General features: G+C 58.3%; 1 protein-coding gene across 3 annotated transcripts in view; it reads left to right on the plus strand.

Moving 5' to 3' along the window:
- SLC9A3 (solute carrier family 9 member A3) overlaps window positions 1-17,798 on the plus strand; it is a 47,808-nt gene that overhangs the window by 15,774 nt on the left and 14,236 nt on the right. For all 3 annotated transcript variants that reach the window (XM_088023548.1, XM_028089993.2, XM_028089994.2), the window contains exons 2-3: window positions 12,145-12,447; window positions 15,911-16,071. In XM_088023548.1, the coding sequence (XP_087879674.1) occupies window positions 12,145-12,447; window positions 15,911-16,071 (464 nt within the window). The remainder of the gene's footprint in view (window positions 1-12,144; window positions 12,448-15,910; window positions 16,072-17,798) is intronic.

A 17,798-nucleotide genomic window follows, 5' to 3' on the forward strand; every position in this document is an offset into this window, starting at 1 on the left:
AGAGGATCACATCATCTGGGAACGGCCCTGCCCCTGCCCCTCCCCCCCTCCCCACCCAGCATGCTCGCCCTGTACCCCTGGCTTTGCTGACATATGTTGGGCTGTTGTGTCCAGGACCATACATGTGGGTGCACAGGGCGGGCAGGAGTTGTGATGTGAGCTCACCAGCTGTGGGGCTCTGGCCAGAGGAGATAGCCCAGAAAGCCTGCCCCACCCCCACATGCATGCTTTCCAAGTTCTGGCATTTTCCACCCAAATTTCAGTGCTGTTCGTTATGACTACATGAACTGTCTCCACAGCCATGAGAAATGGGACCATTTTCCATTTCCAGTAGAGCCTTTTGTTTTACCTTTGTTTAGTAACTATTTTTGTTGACATAGTTTTCCATGTATTTCAGTGATTCTACCCCAAACTCCCAGCAGGCTGCTGCGCAGGGCAGGTGAGCAAGTTCCCAGGCTCGTGGTGTCTGCGGAGCTCAGCATCAGTCCCCCTCTGCCCCCTCCCCCACACCGGGTACCTCCTCTCCTGAATCCCGGGCCTTCTGTCTTGGGGAACACCTCTGTTTGGCAGATTCATCCCCCACCAAATGTGGGTTTTCCCCTGTTCCTTTTGGGGACTGGCTGTGCAGTGGGCAGATGACAACCAAGCATCGTGAGCAGCCTGACGGCCGCTGGGCGCACCTGGAGGTCACCTCCCTTCCAAGGAGGGAGGCGCCACTCCGGGTCCCTCCGGAGTCGGTGTCGAGGCTGTGATCCGCTGCCCCGTGCTTCGCATGGGCTCTCTTCCCTCTCTTCCCCACTCCTCCTGGCTGCTTCTAATGGTGTGCTTTGGGGCAGATCGAATTCCACCCCGGGAAACACGGAAACACGAGTTGGGGGCTGTGTGCGCCCATGCTGCTGCAGCCGCCACTCCTTCTGAACATCCCTGGGCCCTTGTTCTCCTCCCTTTAGGGGTTCCCTCCTGCGCTTGGTGTCTCGTGTCTTTTTCCTCTATGTTCTGAGAGAGCTCTTTAACTTCATCTTTCAGCTCCTCCACTGAGTACTTCTGCTCTCATGTTTGAAAAGAGGTTTTTAAATCTCTGGACGTACTTTCTCATCGAGGGTGCAACCCTTCTTTCGTGGGTGCAGATGGTAACACTCGAGGCTTGCCCCCCGGCCTGTCCTCACATGCATCTGTGCTTCTGTGCTTCAGCCACGGATTTGTGCCGGAGACACTAACCCTAACCCAGCAGCAGACCCGGGCCCACGTGCGCGGGAGCAGGACTCCATGGCCGCCTGGGGAGTGCGGACCCCAGGGCGCCCGCATCCACTACCCTCATATCCCTCCTTCCTGTTGGCCCGACCAGAAAACTAAAAATACAGAAAATAAGTGACATCTCCCCTTTTAGTTTTCATCGGGCTTGGGGAAGAAGCACTCAATCCATGTTCCTTAGGAGAATCTGATTTTCATTTTACAACATCCCAGAAAGGTCTTGACGATCATCTCACCATGAGGAAACCAAGTCCAGAGGGATAAGATAATAATAGCTTGCTAAGGTCCCTGGGAACAGAAGCCGTGGAGGTGCTGCTCCGCTGGGGGGCCCGGCACGCGGGCGCTGCCCCCAAGGCGCCCCCTCACGCCAGCGCACCCAGCAGGCCGTGCGGTCACCAGCGACCCTCCTGCATCTGGGGCGGGTGATGGGAGGCGGGGGATACAAGACCACGCCCACAAGGGGGGGCGGGTGACGGGAGGCGGGGGTTACAAGACCACGCCCACAAGGGGGGGCGGGTGACGGGAGGCGGGGGGTACAAGACCACGCCCACAAGGGGGCGGGTGACGGGAGGTGGGGGTACAAGACCACGCCCACAAGGGGGCGGGTGACGGGAGGCGGGGGTACAAGACCACGCCCACAAGGGGGCGGGTGACGGGGGGCGGGGGGTGCAAGGCCACGCCCACGAGGGGGGGTCCCGGCTGCGCCCTCTGCCCACGTCCGTCAGTCCGGCTCTCCTCAAGACCTGGTGTCTGTGCCGGGCCCTCGGGCGGGCATCTGTCCTGTGGTCTTCCCACCTTGGGGAGCCCTTTGTCCTGCAGCGCTGCATCAGTATCAAAAGTCGATAGTCCCTGTCCTTCCCTGCTGCTGTGTGTCTGGGCAGCGGCCCATGACAAAGTCCTGGCTTCAGGGCCGGGGCTAGGAATGCCCTGATGTGTGTCCACAGCGCCACGGCAGCCACGGGAGTGGGCACGGGCTCGTTTTACGGCGCCTGGGCACGTCGCCCACACGTTATCTGCACGAAAGGTGTCCTCAGAGAAATGGCTTTACTGGAAGTTTCACGTGAAGGCGTAAAGGGAGCTAAGATCTCGACCTGCTCCCCTACAGAGGATCTGTTCACAAAATCCCTGTAGCCTTTCCAGGGCCCCTCACAGCCCCCGGCCACACCCCAGAGTGAAGTGTCTTTGTATCTTTGCTTCCGTGGATTTTCCGGTGCATTTGCTCCTTAGGGTCGGTCTCCAAAGCTCCAGCCAACCGCCAGGTGGAGATTGAGGTAAACTCGGAAGAAGAAGGCTCTTCTGCTGTCTAGCCTCCTCCGCCCTCCTCCTGTGAAAGCAGAGTCACGAAATCCGTTCTGCGGCCCCTTGCACAGCCTGAGCGGAGGAAGGGCGCTGGGGCCCGTGGGATTCCGGCGTGGACGCCTTCCCTGCGCCTGTGCTCTTTTGGCTCCCGTGCTGTCGCCGCTGGAGCTCGAGGAATTTGCTTTGTTACGTAGGGTCTCCGTGAGCCGAGCACCAGCTTCCTTATGCAGCCGTGCCCGGCGGGCCGCGCACTCAGGACAGTCAGCTCGACCCCGGGGGCTCTGCTCGGGCCTCTGCCCTCCGGCCTTTGAGGTCCTGGCCTGGCCCCAGCCCCTCCCCCGGCTCTCCCCACCTCACCTCTGACCGGCAGCTTCTAGGCCCCTCCCCCACCCCCACTTCTTGCCCTGCACCCTCAGTTCTTCTCAGACCTGTTCCAAGTTCACTTGAAGACTGATCAATAGAAATGGAAATCAAGTAGAAACCCAGCCTGAAGGACTTCTCAAATCTATGAATGTATGTCTTTTGCCAAATTGGGGCATTTGAGGCCATGACTTTCTCAGATTTTTTCCCCCCATCCTCCCTCTCCTCACCTCTGGGACTCCATTTACACACATATTGGACCTTTCAACACTGTCCCACTGGCCACTGACGCTCTGCTCACTTTTTAGCTTTTTATCTTTTGTTTTGTTAGGTGGGACCATTTCCACCAATGTAACTTCGAGTTCATGATCTCTTCTCTCATCTCTGCCTACAGTTAAGCCTATCTATTGAATTTCTTATTTCAGATATTGAACTCTTCAATTCCAGGATTTTCATTTGGTTCTTTTAAATTTCTTCTATTTCGGGGGTCTGCAGACTACAGCCCAAGGGCTGGGCACATGTTTCTTTTTTTTTTTTTTTAAGATTTTATTTATTTCACGGAGAGAGACACAGCGAGAGAGGAAACACAAGCAGGGGGAGTGGGAGAGGGAGAAGCAGGCTTCCTGCTGAGCAGGGAGCCCGAGGCGGGGCTCGATCCCAGGACCCTGCGACCATGACTTGAGCCAAAGGCAGACGCCCAACGACTGAGCCACCCAGGTGCCCCTGGCCACGTGTTTCTGTAGATACAGTTTTCTTGGAACACAGCTGTGTCCATCCGTTACTGTATGTTATGACCGTTCTTTCAATATGGCAGCAAAGCTGAGCTGCTGCTGAGCAGACTGGGTAGCCCCCAAGCCTAAACAATTTGCTATCTGGCTCTTATAGAAAAAATTTGCCAACTCCTGTTCTTTTCTGCTACTGAGATTTGCTATTTTTAAATTCATTACAAGCATATTTTCCTTAACACCCTTGAGCATAGTTACAGTAGCTCTTTTTAAACCCTTGTCTGCTAAACCCAACATGTGGGTCATCTTGAGGTCTCCGTTGATATACGGTCCCGTTTCCCTGGTTCTTCATATTCCCTGGTAATTTGGGGTTGTTCCCAGGACCCTGTGGCTCATGCATTGTAGAGACTCTGTATTCTGCTATGCTCCTCTGGAGAGCATTGATTTTGTGGTGGTTGTTGCTGCATTGCCATTTGACCAGGAATGGACTGGAACTCCCCTGTGGTGACGCGAGGTTGGGACCTGTCTCTTTCCTGTGTAATTCAGGAGTCAGCCAGGAATTTGGGAAGAGTTCATGCACAGAATGTGGGGTCTGGCCTCATGCTGCCCAGCTGCTGCGGCTGCCCCCATCCCTGTCCTCTGCTTTCTCGATCCAGTAAGACTACAGGTTTCTGAGTTTTACTGCTCTGCACAACCCTGGCTGGGGCCTGTCCTCAGGAAAAAGCCATAAAGAACAGGGAAGTCAGAAAAACAAACACAAACAAAAAAGAAAACAGGGCACTGGCCTGTTGCCGACCCTTCCGTCCAGCGCTGGAGCCCTCCAGGGTCTCTTTCCGTCTCTCTACTGTGTTTAGGTTGTTGTTCCCCGGGGATACTTGGTGCAATGTGTCTACTCCCCTCCCCCCCCACCCAGCGTCCGGCCCCAAAGTTATAATTGTCACAGATTCTGCTCTCAAATCTTTATTTAGATTAGTTAGAGCCAAACATGAAATCACAAGAAAGCAAAGCTTAAAGCATGTGATCCTTTATACTCAGAGCACTTTAGAAGCAGCCTGGCACAGGAGGGTTGAGAAGGAGGGGAGGGTGCTCAGGAAGAAGGACACTGATGTGGGGCGGCCTTCTGGCTCTTGCTCAGCTCAGACACACTGTCCACCTGGACGTTCATTCCTGGGTCCACCCAACAACACTTACTGTTCATTACTACGAGTGTCTACAATTTTATGTGAGATTATCAACAACACCTGCCGTGTGGAGTTCTTGCCTTGCCTGCCCTACAAGGGACAGCCTCTGGGGTGGACACCTCTGAACACAGGATGAGGCTTTTGTTTTAAATCAAAATGCTGCTCTGGGTCTCTCTCCAGTGGTTGAAGCTGGCTAGGGTCCAGGCTTCCTTCTGTCCTCACTTCTGTTGTGCACGATGGCTCAGAATTGAAGAATCTGACGCTTCCTAGGAAGCTATTAACACTTTTCATTTTTTAATTAAAAAATTGACAAAGTTTGCTTGAGTTTTATAAGCCTGCAATGTTTAAAGTGTTTTGTGGTTTGTGAACAGAAGCTCTGCTCAGGGTCCCGGAAGCAGGCCGCCCCTGGGGAGAGGCCAGGCTGGCTCATCTATCACTCTGAGCACTCATCCGCAACATCCTTGCAGGCAGGGGGTGTGGGGTCAGCTAGGTAATATTTGAGGACACTATAAATATCTTTACCCCCTGCCCTGCACTTGGCAGCGGACACATTTAGTATAACTCCTACCTTGGTGCCTCGTGAGGTGGCGTGGCGATCAGAGTGAGGGGGTCTGCTCCTCTCCTCATGGATGGTGGGGAGGGGGCTCGGAGGCAGCCCTGTTCTGGGAAAGTGCTGGAGGAACCCCACACTTGTCTGGAGAGTTAGTGCTGGGGACCCACGCGTGTGTGTGTATGTGTGTGTGTGTGTGTGTGTGTGTGCATCCCTGTATGTCTGTGTGTGTCTGTATGTCTGTGGACCTGAGTGTGTGGACATTTCAGGTCCAACCCTGACCTGCTCATCCTACTAAGTGACGTGGGCCCCCTGTGTGTGCCCAAGTGCTTCCCATTGTTTCTCTGGGAAGGTGTCCACTGCTCGGTCTGGTTACTCCATCAGGCAGCGTTTATTCACCAAGGTCCATACATGTTAAAGTAAAACCAAAGGATTTACTGTGCTGTTGCATTTGCGTGGACTCAGCTGAATTTTGTTGAGAGATCCTTGGAGGCGGTGGCCACATAGGGCCTGATCCCGGGTGCCCAGCTGCGTCCCGAGGGGGCGTGACACCCATCAGCAATGGCCTTCCCAAGCCCCCGGCACCCACTACTGCGGGAACGACTGGCTGGCAAGCTGGCAACTCCTGACCTTTCACAGCAGTCTGAGGGTTTGTAATTACAACTAAAGTGTGTGTTCTGTTGTCCTTACCATCCTCAGCCAGGCGTCTGTGCTTAATTAGCTGTAACTCCCCCTGCCTCAGCGATCAGTTACCTGTGGGTTTGGAAGTCGCTTCATTAACGTGTCCTTGTTGGAAGGTCCCGGCCAGCAGGTAGGGGAGCCCGGGAACCCACCTCACCCCCCGCCCACCCCGTGGCCCGCACTTTCTTGGCGCTTGGGCTTCGTCCTCTGCTGTCCTTGTCACTCTGTCCTGGGAGTGTGCACCACGTGCTCTGCATTAGCACCTCAAATATCTGCTGAGCTGGAGTTGACACCGATCAGATGCTGCTCCTCAAGGGTGTGGGAGCCGCTGTCTTTCTGCAGAGCTTTGTCCCCATTGTTGTTCTGCTCCAGCTGGGCCCGGTGTCCACACGACATGGTTGGTGTGTGTGCTGGGCCCCTGGCTACCCTCTCCCTCAGCGAGGCATGCAGGAAAAGCCAGCGGCTCCTCAAAGGCTCAGACATTCTCTGTCCTTCCAGCCTGCAGGGTTTGGCTTCTCCCCAGCAAATGCACAGGAATTTTGCTGTGGAAGGTTGCACCACCTAATTGCTTCCCAAGGTCACGGCCTCCCTGATGGCACGTGGTCTTTCTCTCTGTTTGCGGCTCAGGCTCGGGGACAGGCCCAGATGTGGAGACCCCAGAGGTGTGGGTCCCGAGGAGGTGCTCTGGGCTACTGCTCAGGTTTGCCTTTGCTGGGTCCTTCTGCTTCTGGAGTAAAGCAAACAAGTGTTGGGAGGAACTGGGGTCTTCCCACCCACCGCTGGAGTCTTGGAGGCCAAGCCTACCTGAGCACATGGCCGTGGACCGAGGTACTGGGTGTTCTGGTGATGGCGACTGTGGTGGGCAGCCTGCCTTCCCGCCCTCCCCGCCTCCTAGAAGCCCAGGCTGCCCAGTGGGGCAGGAACAGAGGCTGGGTCTCGGGCTGTGGACGGAGATCTGTGACCTCCAACCCCGTGTCGGTGATTTTCATAGTGACTTGATGATGTACAGCCGCCGCGGGAAGGAAGGGTCTGTCCGCAGTGACTCACCCCAACTGGAAGCCACATCCCTCCCTGTGTCCATCCAGGTTTCTGGCCAGTGACAGAAACCAGACGCCACAGGGCACCTCCAGCAGGAACTCCGCTTACGGGCTCCTAAAATGCCCATTATACCCTTAATGGCTGAACCACCAGCAAATTGCCACTTAGAATCAATCAAGTCTTCCATTTAATTAGATCATTACAATGCAGCTGCAATCTGGAAGGGGTCACGGGTGATGGGGAGGGCCGCCTACAGGCCTGACCAGTCTCTGGCTGGCCGGACTTGCTCTTGAAGAATTCCCATCAACCAGAGACCCCAGCCACTCGAGACTGACACCCTCCCTCCTGACGGGGCTGGGGGGCAGTGATGTGCAAAGCCTGGAAGGGACAGCTCCAGCTGGGGCCAGCTGAGAGCCCAGAACAAGGGTCCCAGGAGGGCTCCCCCCACTGCGCACTGCCAAGCTCTCAGCCCACAGGACAGGGACGGCAACATCCCACCCCAATCTGTAGCTCCAGAGAAGATATGTGGGCCCATGTGAGGCAGAAGCCTGACTCGGAAAATTGCCCTGTATCTGTGAACGCAGAGAAAGTGAGGTCGGGCACCACAGGAAAGAGAAATATCGGGCAGTCGTGCTGATGTCGTAGGAAGGAGAAGGGGGATCCACCTGGCATAAAATGGGACCCAAGAAACAGAAGGGAAGTCCCCACAGAGCTTTACATCCCAGAAAAGGGTAAACGCAAACTCAGACACTCCAGTGAAGACCATGAAACAGGGAAATTGTTGAAGAGGGTTTTCATGGGGGAAACACGCAGTATTAGATCTCAGACCTTCCTGACTGAGATATTTCCACGGGCGCAGCGGGACACAGGACGGGAGGTGGGGCCGGGGTGGACAGTCTGGAGATTCAGCGGCACGGTCCAGGGGCAGCCGAACCCAGAGGGCAGCTTCCCTTGCTGGGCAGGTGCCTGCCATCTTCTGCCCCAGGGTCAAGGACCGTGCAGGACGTCCGCTGCGGATGCACACCCGAGACAAAGAGCCAAGGCAGGGCAAGTGGCCGGCTGGGCGCCGTGCGGGCAGTGAGGAGCCTGCAGGAAGCTGCCCTGCAGACTGAAGGGACATCCCCAGCACTAGAGAAAGAAGACTCAGCGTGAAGATCTATCCTTGCTACAAGGTGTTCTCAAGGAGGAAAAGTTCTCCCCTAACCAGACAGAAAAAACAAGCAAACAAGTGCCCGTCAGGGTGAGGGGAGGAAAAAGCAGTCTGCTCCGTTCCTTCCTCTGTGCTTGCTCAGAGCCCAAAGCAGCGCGTGTGACCCCAGGACACCACCCGCTGTCTGGTCCTGACAGTGGCCGACGCAGGAAGACGCAAGCCAGCCACTCGGAAGCAGAGAGCTGGAAAGGCAGGGGTGAGCACAGAGAAGTAGGGGAATTTGGGAGCAGACTCCTCTCTGCGGATGGGCAAGTCCTTCAGTTTCACAATTATTTTTAAATATTTTCTTTGCTAAATCCAAGTTAAGTGGAATGTTAAAAAGTGTAATAGGAAACAAAGAAGTACAAAGGGCTTATTCTAAGGCACAAAACTCAGAGGCCATAAAACAAAGGCCAGTAAGTTTACCTAAACAGATGTCTGCACAGCGCAAAACAACATAAACAAAACTAAAAGGTGAGCAACGGTACCTGGACGGTGTGAGGACCTGCTCCAGGGTGTGACCAGCCTTGCCCCCCCGCCGCCCCCAGCGAAGGAGCAGTGAATGCTGTGAACAAGCAGTTCACAGAGAAGGAAAGGAATGTCCCCCAGATGTGGGAAGACGCTCACGCCTCACTCAGAATAGGACCGAGTTACACTGAATCTACCAACAGAGTTTCTTAGCCGCCCAGGATGCGGCCTGGTGTGTCCGATCCCGGGTGAGCTCTGGGCTAAAATGCACATGCCTCCCAGCCCTCCAGAAACCCGCCCTGCACAAGGTGTGTCCACCATCAGGAAACACTGGGACTGACACTCCCGACCTCCGCCCTGTGTGGGTGCACTTAGGTTTCTTTCTCAGCGAGTAAAGAGCTCAAGTTGCCTCTTCTGTGGATTTGCAGGGCTTACTTTAGAGCAAGAGCATCAGGTCTGAAGTCAGCTTGTCCCTCATCCACCCGTTTTCCAAATTAACAAGATCTTATGTTGACGGGCTGCCATGCCTGAGGCCTGGCCTGTGGTGTCCACAGTCTCCTCCTGTTAAAGAAAAGCCTGGTCCTTGGCACCGACAGCAAACTGACTAAATCAGGATCCCGTGTGAATCTCTAATTTGGGGAGAGATTGTAGCTAAAGACTAAATACTCAGCAACATGACCTGAGGCCAGCTCTAGGGCTTTCTAGCGTGCCCCCAAGGCTGACCCCGCCTGTGACGCTCAGAGCTCATGAGGACACACCGTGGATTCCGTACTCAGAAGGCCCACACCCCAGCAGTACGTGCTGCTCGGTGGCCGTCCCTGCAGAGGCAATGTCATGACCTTGAAAAGGCAAGAAGAGCATCCAGGAGCTTGTCACAGGCTTGACCCCTCATGCAGCGTGGCCAGCAGCGTGGTGGGCAGGAGAGGGAGCCCCCCTGGCCTGGGGTTTGTGGGGACTCCTGGGGGCAGGAGAGGGCATGGCATCTACCCCAGAGAAAAGCACCCCTGCCAACAGCCCTGCAAGGACAGAGATGCAGGCCAGAGCCAAGGGGACCGGACAGCCGGCTCTGGGCAGGGACCAGGGACTTCGCTGACACAGCTCCTGGGCACCAGACCCACTGGGACAGAGGGAATTATAAAGCCAGCTGTCTCTGGACATTAACAGATGAACAGGGGTCTCCAGTGGGAGGGGACCCATACTGTGTCACGGTGTGACAGCACCTCGCTGGGGGCTGTTAGAATGCAGAACCCGTGAAGCCTGGTGTCTGTGGCAGGGCCCAGACTGATAGAGGCTTCAGGTGCTGCCCCCTCTCTTCCCAAAGCATCAGGGAGCCCAGCACCACAGGCCCAGGGCGCTGGCGGGCACCGCCACGGGCTTGCTGGCTGCCAGCCCCATGAGCCCGCATCTGGGGCACCATGTGCTGCCGAGGACCAGGTTCTCGGGCCCAGCTGTGTGTGAGCAGAGCCAGGCCCAGGGTGCACAGCGCGGGACACCTGCACTCTCCTGCCCTTGGTGCCCCTCCCAGGCTCAGAGAGAGCGCCCTTCAGGCAGACGTGAGCCGGGACACCCCAGTGAGGCCAAAGCCTCTGGCTGTTTTCCTGCTGACCAGCTGGGGCAGCCCTGAGGGTTTCCAGGGAAACTGCCATCCATCATTCTGGGCGGCCACCGCCTCATGCCATTTGTCACACGTGCCCCTGCATGGTTTGGTAATCCTCAGTCATATGACTGTGTCAATCAAGGTGCTGGCTTCCCGGGGCCTCACTCTGTGGCCCCCTGCAACTTTGGGGGAGCAGGGATGCTGCCTTCACCTGAGCAGTGTGAAAATTTTCAGAAGGAAGAACATAGGAATACAGGGAGTTCGACCATGGTTGGGGGTGCAGGAGAGCCGGAGAGCCTTCAGGGCATGTGGGGGGCAGGGACCCCCAGCAGATTCTCAGATCCCAGAAGCATCAACCTGTTCTACCTCCACAAGCTGAGACCTGGTCCTTCCCAGAGCACGGTGACCAAGTGGGTCGGTGACGCTGGGGTGCTCGTAGAAGGTCCCGTGTGTGCACCTGCCACTCTGCTTCTCCACCAGACTTGGGGGACCATGCATGAGGGAAAGAGCAACTCCTCGGGCAGTCTCCTCCAGAGCCAGCCTCTGACCCCCATGATGACCCCATAATTAAGCAGGCCGGGGGGGAGAGTGGAGCTTGGGACAGGCAGCCTGGCGGGAAGGGCGGGTGGGACCAGAACCCCCTGGGCCCAGCGTGCCGGCCATCCCCCCCGGCCCTCCAGCCCCCCAAACGGGACGGGGTCAGCGCCGGCAGCCTCGCGGGATAACACCCACGCTCTGCACGGAGCTGGGGCCTTGGCACCTCAGAAGACAGCTCTGCTTTGAATCTCTAAGAAGGCTTCTCAATAAACAGAACCTCAGTGAATGGAACAGGGAATTATCCCAGACATTGCTGAGGGCTCTCCTGTCAACAGTCCAACTGTTTTGATGTCAGGCTTAACATAGGAATTCTCACTTTTTTCCTGAGTCTTAGAATAGAAGGAGAAATGGGCCCCAATAGGTCTGCGAGGCTGCCTCACTCACCCCTGGGGCCCCTCTGTCCCCCCCACCCCTGCCAGCTCGCATAGACGCAGTGGAGCTAGGGCCTGTGGGGGAGCCCTGGAGACCCTGGTCTCGGAAGGCTCTGTTCCTGGGGGCCTGTGACCTCCAGAGAGCCAGGAAGGGGGGATGGTCCTTCAAGGAAGATTTAAATGCAGCCCGGCGTCAAGCAGGGCATGGGCTCCAGCAGCTTGAGACAAGCCGGATGAGGTTGGGCCGGGCACTGCATTCCCGCTCAGAGGGCCGGAAGGGGCCACGTGGGGCCTGGGGGCTGTGGGGCCCTGGGGTCTCCCCACCCAGCTCCGGCGTCCTGTCCTCAGGACCTGGAGCCGCCCCCTCCAGCCTGACTCCATCATAGGACGCTCTTCCCACCTCCTCACCAGCCTTGTGGGCTGCCCACGGTAAGGGAGGGGCTCTTCCCCCTGAGGGAGACAGGGAGACCCCGAGGCGGGTGTGCCGGGGGCCAGGCCCCGAGGGAACCACACGCGTAGGGCCCGAGGGAAGCGGCCACAGACCCAGACGTCTGTCCTATGAGCCAGAACAGCCCCTCCCAGGCCTCCGGCGTGTGGGTCCGCAGAGCCAGGCAACCCCCAGGGAGGTGAGGGGCTCGGCCCCCGCCCAGGGGTGAGCAGGGAGGCCCGGGAGGCCGGTCAGAGCCCGCCCGCAGAGACTAGCAGCCCCGTGGGCCGGAGCAGCCCCTGTGCTTCCAGAAGGAAACCCGTGGGGGAGGGGCTGCAGTGACCCTGGACCAGCGCACTCCCACCGGGCGGTGGCCCGGCCCCTGACCTCGCCCTCCACCTGCCCCACAGGCTTCCATCTGTCGCACAAGGTCACCAGCGTCGTCCCCGAGAGCGTGCTGCTCATCGTGTTGGGCCTGGTGCTGGGCGGCATCGTCTGGGCAGCTGACCACATTGCCTCCTTCACGCTGACGCCCACCGTCTTCTTCTTCTACCTGCTGCCCCCCATCGTGCTGGACGCCGGCTACTTCATGCCCAACCGGCTCTTCTTCGGAAACCTGGGCACCATCCTGCTGTACGCCGTCATCGGCACCGTGTGGAACGCGGCCACCACCGGGCTGTCCCTCTACGGCGTCTTCCTCAGCGGCCTGATGGGTGAGCGGGCATGGCATCGGCGGGGCGGGGGGGGGGGGGGGGATCCTGGGGGCGGGGCATCCTGGGGGCGGGGCATCCTGGGGGCGGGGTCCGCGGGGCGGGGTCCTCGGGGTGGGGCCCTCGTGGCGGGGTCCTCCGGGTAGAGTTCGGGGACGAGGTCCTGGGGGTTGTTCTTGGGGTGGGCTCTGCAGGAGCAGGGTGTGGGCAGCCTTACTACTTAAGAAAGCTCGGGATACAGAATACAGACCCAGAAAGGGGAGGAGTGATCAGGGTGACAAACCTCACTGGTGGGTACACTTAACCAGCTTGGTATGTTTAAAATGAGGTTTAATTAAGAAACAGCTGTCTGGGCATCCCCAGGCTGAGGCTCAAGAGTCCTGCTTGGGAATCAAATCCTGTCCAACCAGGTTAGCAGGTGGGTGGGGTGGGTGGGACAGCCGAGCCACTGTCCCTCCCCCTCAGCAAGAAGGTGGGGCTGGGCCTCACTTCCCTGCCACCAAGCACCCAGGGGAAGAGAGGGGAAGGCCCCCTCTGGCAGAGGCCAGATGGAGGAGCCCTGGCAGACGCGCACCTGAGCACAAAGACTGGGTCGTCCTACCAGGACGTCCCGCAGGAGAAGCCTGGCCGGTCGCTGCTCGGCCACCACTCATCTGTGTGTCTGCAGCCGCTTCCCCTGCCTGTGTCTCCTGAAGTTTGGGTTACTTAATTCAGCCCTGGCACAGAGCCGAGGTGCACCCCACCCACCTGGGAGTTGGCCATTATCTACCTGGGAAACTGGAGCAGGCAGGGCAAGGGGCTCACCTGAGGCCTTGCAGGGCCCACTCTGGGGTTGCTGCACATCTGCAGCGTGGGTCTGCTGCGCTAGCGCACGGCGTTGGGGGAGTGAAGTGAGAGTCAGCACCATGGGCACCTGTCTGTGCACTCAACCTTGGCCCCAAACACCTCACCTGCAAGAACCAGACTCCTAGGGATGGGCCTGGTCCGCGGTTTCCGTCTGACTCTAGGAAGAGTCTGTGAATCGCTCCCTGTGTGGATCAGGGCCTTGGGGCCTTGGCAACAAAGGACATGCACTGAGAAAGAGAGGCCAAAGGGCCCCTAACGGGAACCATCACCTTGCCTGGCCCATTTGTCATCTCAGGACTTTGTCCTCAGCCCATGGGGAGCATGCATGCTCCTTTGAGCCCCCGCTGCCATCTGGCACCACCCCCAGGCCCAACCCAGAGAAACTCTTCAAGGGTGACACGGGGCCGAATGCACCTGGCCAGGCCTCGCACGCAAGTAAGCCTCAGGTGCGTTTGATTGCATTTACTGGCGATGCCTTTAGATATATAGCTGGGACGCAGCTAAGATGACAGGACCGCCTCCGGCCACTGGCCCCAGGGCAAAGTCTTGGGGTTTGGACCAGGATCCCTGCGGGGGCCTGTGCTCAGCCCTCAGGATGCAGCTGGTCAAGGGTGCACATCAGCCAAAGTCACGGAGTAGAACGGCACCCGGGGGCCAGTGAGTCTGTCCTGTCCCCAGACGCCTGGAGCCGGGAGCCTGATGGGGCTGGGGGGGTGGGGGTCAGTTTCTGCAGACCAGTGGCCAGGCTCTGAGGTGCAGGTCAAGGCGGGGGAGCAGCCCTCTGAGGAAAGGTCAGCCTAGGCCAGGCCACCTGTGGGGTGGGCATCTGGACGAGCCAGCTAGGGGTGGGCCCAGCAGAGGCTCCAGGCCATCAGTCAGAGAGGCCCCCTCAGATGGATGTAATCTCAGGTCCTCTTGGCCGTGGTGGAGACAGGGTCCTGGTGCGCACAGCTGGTCGAAGGGAGCCCACAGTCCAGTCCGGTCCCAGGAATCTTGCTGGCAGGGCCGGTGGGTGGCAGATGGTCCCACCAGGGAGGAGAGCAGGCTGCGCCTGGACCCAGGGCACTTGCTGCCTGGTTGGCTGGCTTCCAGGAGGTACCACCAGGTCTGTCAGGGTCTGTGGACAGTGAGAGGCCATTGAGCCAGGAGGCGTTTACAGATGGAACACCTCAAAGGGTATGTGGGTCTGGCAGCTGCTGACGTCTGAAGCCAGGAAGGACTGCCTTCCCACCTCCACCTCACCCACAGCATCTGGAGGTGGGAGAGCAAACCCTATGATTCCCGTTCCAAAAGAGACATCTTAAAGTCATTGGAAGCTGGTTCTAACACCTGTCACCCCTTCAGCACCCAGACTGTGGCACCAGGCTGTGGGGTTTTCAGAGCTCACAGGAAACCCCCTCCAAGGCCCTGCCTCCCCCCAGACACAACCTTCTTCCAGGGGCCCTGCCTGGCCCTGAGGGAGAGCCGGGCTCCTGTGGAAGCCCCCCATCCTGGGCCTGGAGGGGGCCCTCGGCTCTGAACCGGCAGGCGTCCAGCCCACATGGTTTCCACCTACCCCACCCCGGCTGGCCTCTCCCATGGCCTCAAGGCCTGACTGGCCCCTGGGGTCTGTTTAAGTCCACTCAGCCTGGGGAGGAGGCTCCATACCAAGAAGGCCCCTGGACAAGGTCCCCCTCCCACCACAGCCCTCTGAGAGCAGGTGTGTGTCCCGAACACAGCTGGGACAGGCAACCATATGCAGGGGTCCTGAGCTTTTGTCCAGGGAAGACCGCTGCGGGGGGTTTGCATGCAACCTGGGGTGGCTCTGGAGACTGAGATGGATCTGGAAGGACAGAGAAGTTGGAAAATGCATCTCAGCATGACCCCCGCCCCCGAGGGCGCCAGGAACTTGCTGGGCAGAGGTCACTCCAAGATGCAGGCTAGGCTGAGCTCTGAGGACCTGCACCTCCAAGGTCCCTTCCTCCCCTCCCTCCTCTCTGAGCCCCCAGCTCCCTTCTTGTCCCTCAGACCTCCCCAGCGGCTTCTACTGTTGGAGCCCCCCGGTTTCCCCGGGGCCTGTGAGGCCTGTCCCTCCCCTGCCCCGTCCATCACCTCCCCTCAGGCTGGTCCTGGTGGCTCTGATCTAGGCTGAGGTATCGCTTCCCAGGGAGGCCTTTCCCCCAGGCCTGTCGAGCCCCCGACCACCTCCCTTGCGAATACACCATCTGCATCCCCGGACTGCAGACCGCCCAGGGCCGGGGTCTGATTCCATGCTGTGCCTGGTCGGGCACCAGGGGCCCCTCATCTGCTGGCAGATGGCCTCGGTAAGCTGGCCAGAAGGAAGCAGCCAGGCACAGGGGCTGTCAGTCCCCACTGGGGGGTGAGATAAGCCGTTCCTGAAGGTTGTGGGGGCCCATGGGAGGGAGGCAGGCAATCTGACCCCAGTTCCCACAACTGACCAGCCCCAGACCCAAGAGCATCAGAGTCCCCATCCTGAGGGGCGTCCAACTCAGTCATCAGCAGGACAACAGCCTGGGGCAGCCCCCCAGAAGGCCAAGGGGAGGAAGTGTGCCTGACTCTGAGGTCCTCCTTCTACCTGGGCCCTGAAGGGCTCTCCTTGATAGCCCTGCCTGTCTTGCAGGAGACCTGAAAGTTGGGCTGCTGGATTTCCTCCTGTTCGGCAGCCTGATCGCCGCCGTGGACCCGGTGGCCGTCCTGGCCGTGTTCGAGGAGGTGCACGTCAACGAGGTCCTGTTCATCATCGTCTTTGGGGAGTCACTGCTGAACGACGCCGTCACTGTGGTGAGCGGGTGCGGGGCGGGCCCTGGGACTTGGCACAGGGCATCTCAGAGCCACTGGGAGGGAGAAACACGGTCACTCTGTGGCTGCAGTGCCCCTCAGTGCAGAGGGCAGAGGAGCGGACACACAAAGGCCGAGTCTGCATGAGGGGGCTCTTCCTCTGCTCGCAGCTCCGACCGCAGGAGGCTTCCCCATGCCCCTGTCGCGTGGCCCCCCTTCCCTCACCACCTCCTAACTCAGAATGACTGCCTGTCTGGGTCAGTTCTTCGTCCATTCTCCCTCCTTCGTGGTAACCATCTGTCAGCCCCACAACCACGGTTCCCAGAACAGGACCCCTCTAGCTTTGGGTCCAGACTTGGTGCTACCCGTTCGTGAGTCCCCTAAGAGAGCCGATGAAGAAACAAACAGCAAGATCTCACCAGAATTAAGGAAGGAAGATGAGCAAGCATGGGCCGTGTGCCCCCGAAGGCAGCTTTCTCTCCAGAAGGGAGCGTGGCAGAGTCCCCGTGGGCGGGCAGGGGCTTGTGGACCCTCTGTTAGGGTGTGAGGCCACAGCGACTCCACAAAGTGAACAGAAGGCTCATGACATGTGGGGACACTGTCTAGCATCACAGTGGCCGGCATGGATTTTTCAAAGCCCATCCCCAAACTGGGCCACTACCTCTGCGAGAGTGAGTTATGGGTAACACTGAGGCACACACAGAGTGCCTTCCCCACGCAGATCCGCCGGGCGCTGTGTCTCCAGGCACCTGCTCTGGGCCCGAGGGTCTGGCCCCACCAGCCCCACACCGCGGGATAGGAAGATGTCTTAGCTCTGAAAGTACTGGTGGTCTGTCTAAGAAACCCCCTTCTCATGTCCCTTCAGGATTCAGGAGACTGAAAAGTCCTAAGGTTGTGCTGCACCAGATTTCTTCTGTAGCAGAGATGTTCTCGGGGGAATTTGAGAATTAATTTGGAATTTAATCAGAAATGTAATACACAGCTCCTTTGAGATTGGGCTGCCCTGTGCCGTGGCTTCGCCTCTCTGCGGAGGCACGAACTTCTGCCTGAGCCACGGAGCTCACCACAGAGCTCTCCACACACAATCCTGCCAGAGGCTCCATCCCCCCTCCCACCTGCGTTTCCATGGAGATAGCGGAACTGTGGTCCAGCCCCCAATGCCCTTGGAGGCCCAGGCCCTGCCCACCACCAGTACGTCATCAAGCCATGCCCAACCTCCTGCTATAGAGACAGCAGCACACCCTGCCTTTTGGGGTCCTGTGTCCCCTCCAGCCGACCTGGAGAGGCGGACCCATGGCCCAGAGACAAGTGGCCTCCCTAGGAGCCGGCATCCTGCCCATGGCAGCCCCTCGGCCCGGCGGTGTGGAGCGGCACGTCCTCAGGAGGCCCGGGAAACACAACACTGTCCCCACAGCTGAGCCTAGCATATAGTTCTCGAGCTTTTCACCTCAAATATCTTGGTGGGATACAGTTTAAAAGTCAACATGCAAAGACATCAAGGGGTGTGATCCCACAAGCAGGAGTCAATGCAATAGTGAGGTCACTAAAAATGAAACTCTGGCTTCATCTTGGAAAACAAAACAGAGTTAAATGCAGTAGGTAGCTTTGTGCTTTGCTGAGAGTAGGAAAGGGCCAGGTTTGCTCCTGAAGGTTCTAGTTCCTTCTAGAATGTTCTTCTGCCTCTCCTAGCCCACCTGCTGACTCATCTTGGGCCTTTGTCTTATTGAATA

The sequence above is a fragment of the Eumetopias jubatus genome, unplaced genomic scaffold, assembly GCF_037043125.1.
Source record: "Eumetopias jubatus isolate StellerSeaLion01/CBP00866 unplaced genomic scaffold, mEumJub1_p1.0 scaffold_5, whole genome shotgun sequence".
Lineage (NCBI taxonomy): Eukaryota > Metazoa > Chordata > Mammalia > Carnivora > Otariidae > Eumetopias > Eumetopias jubatus.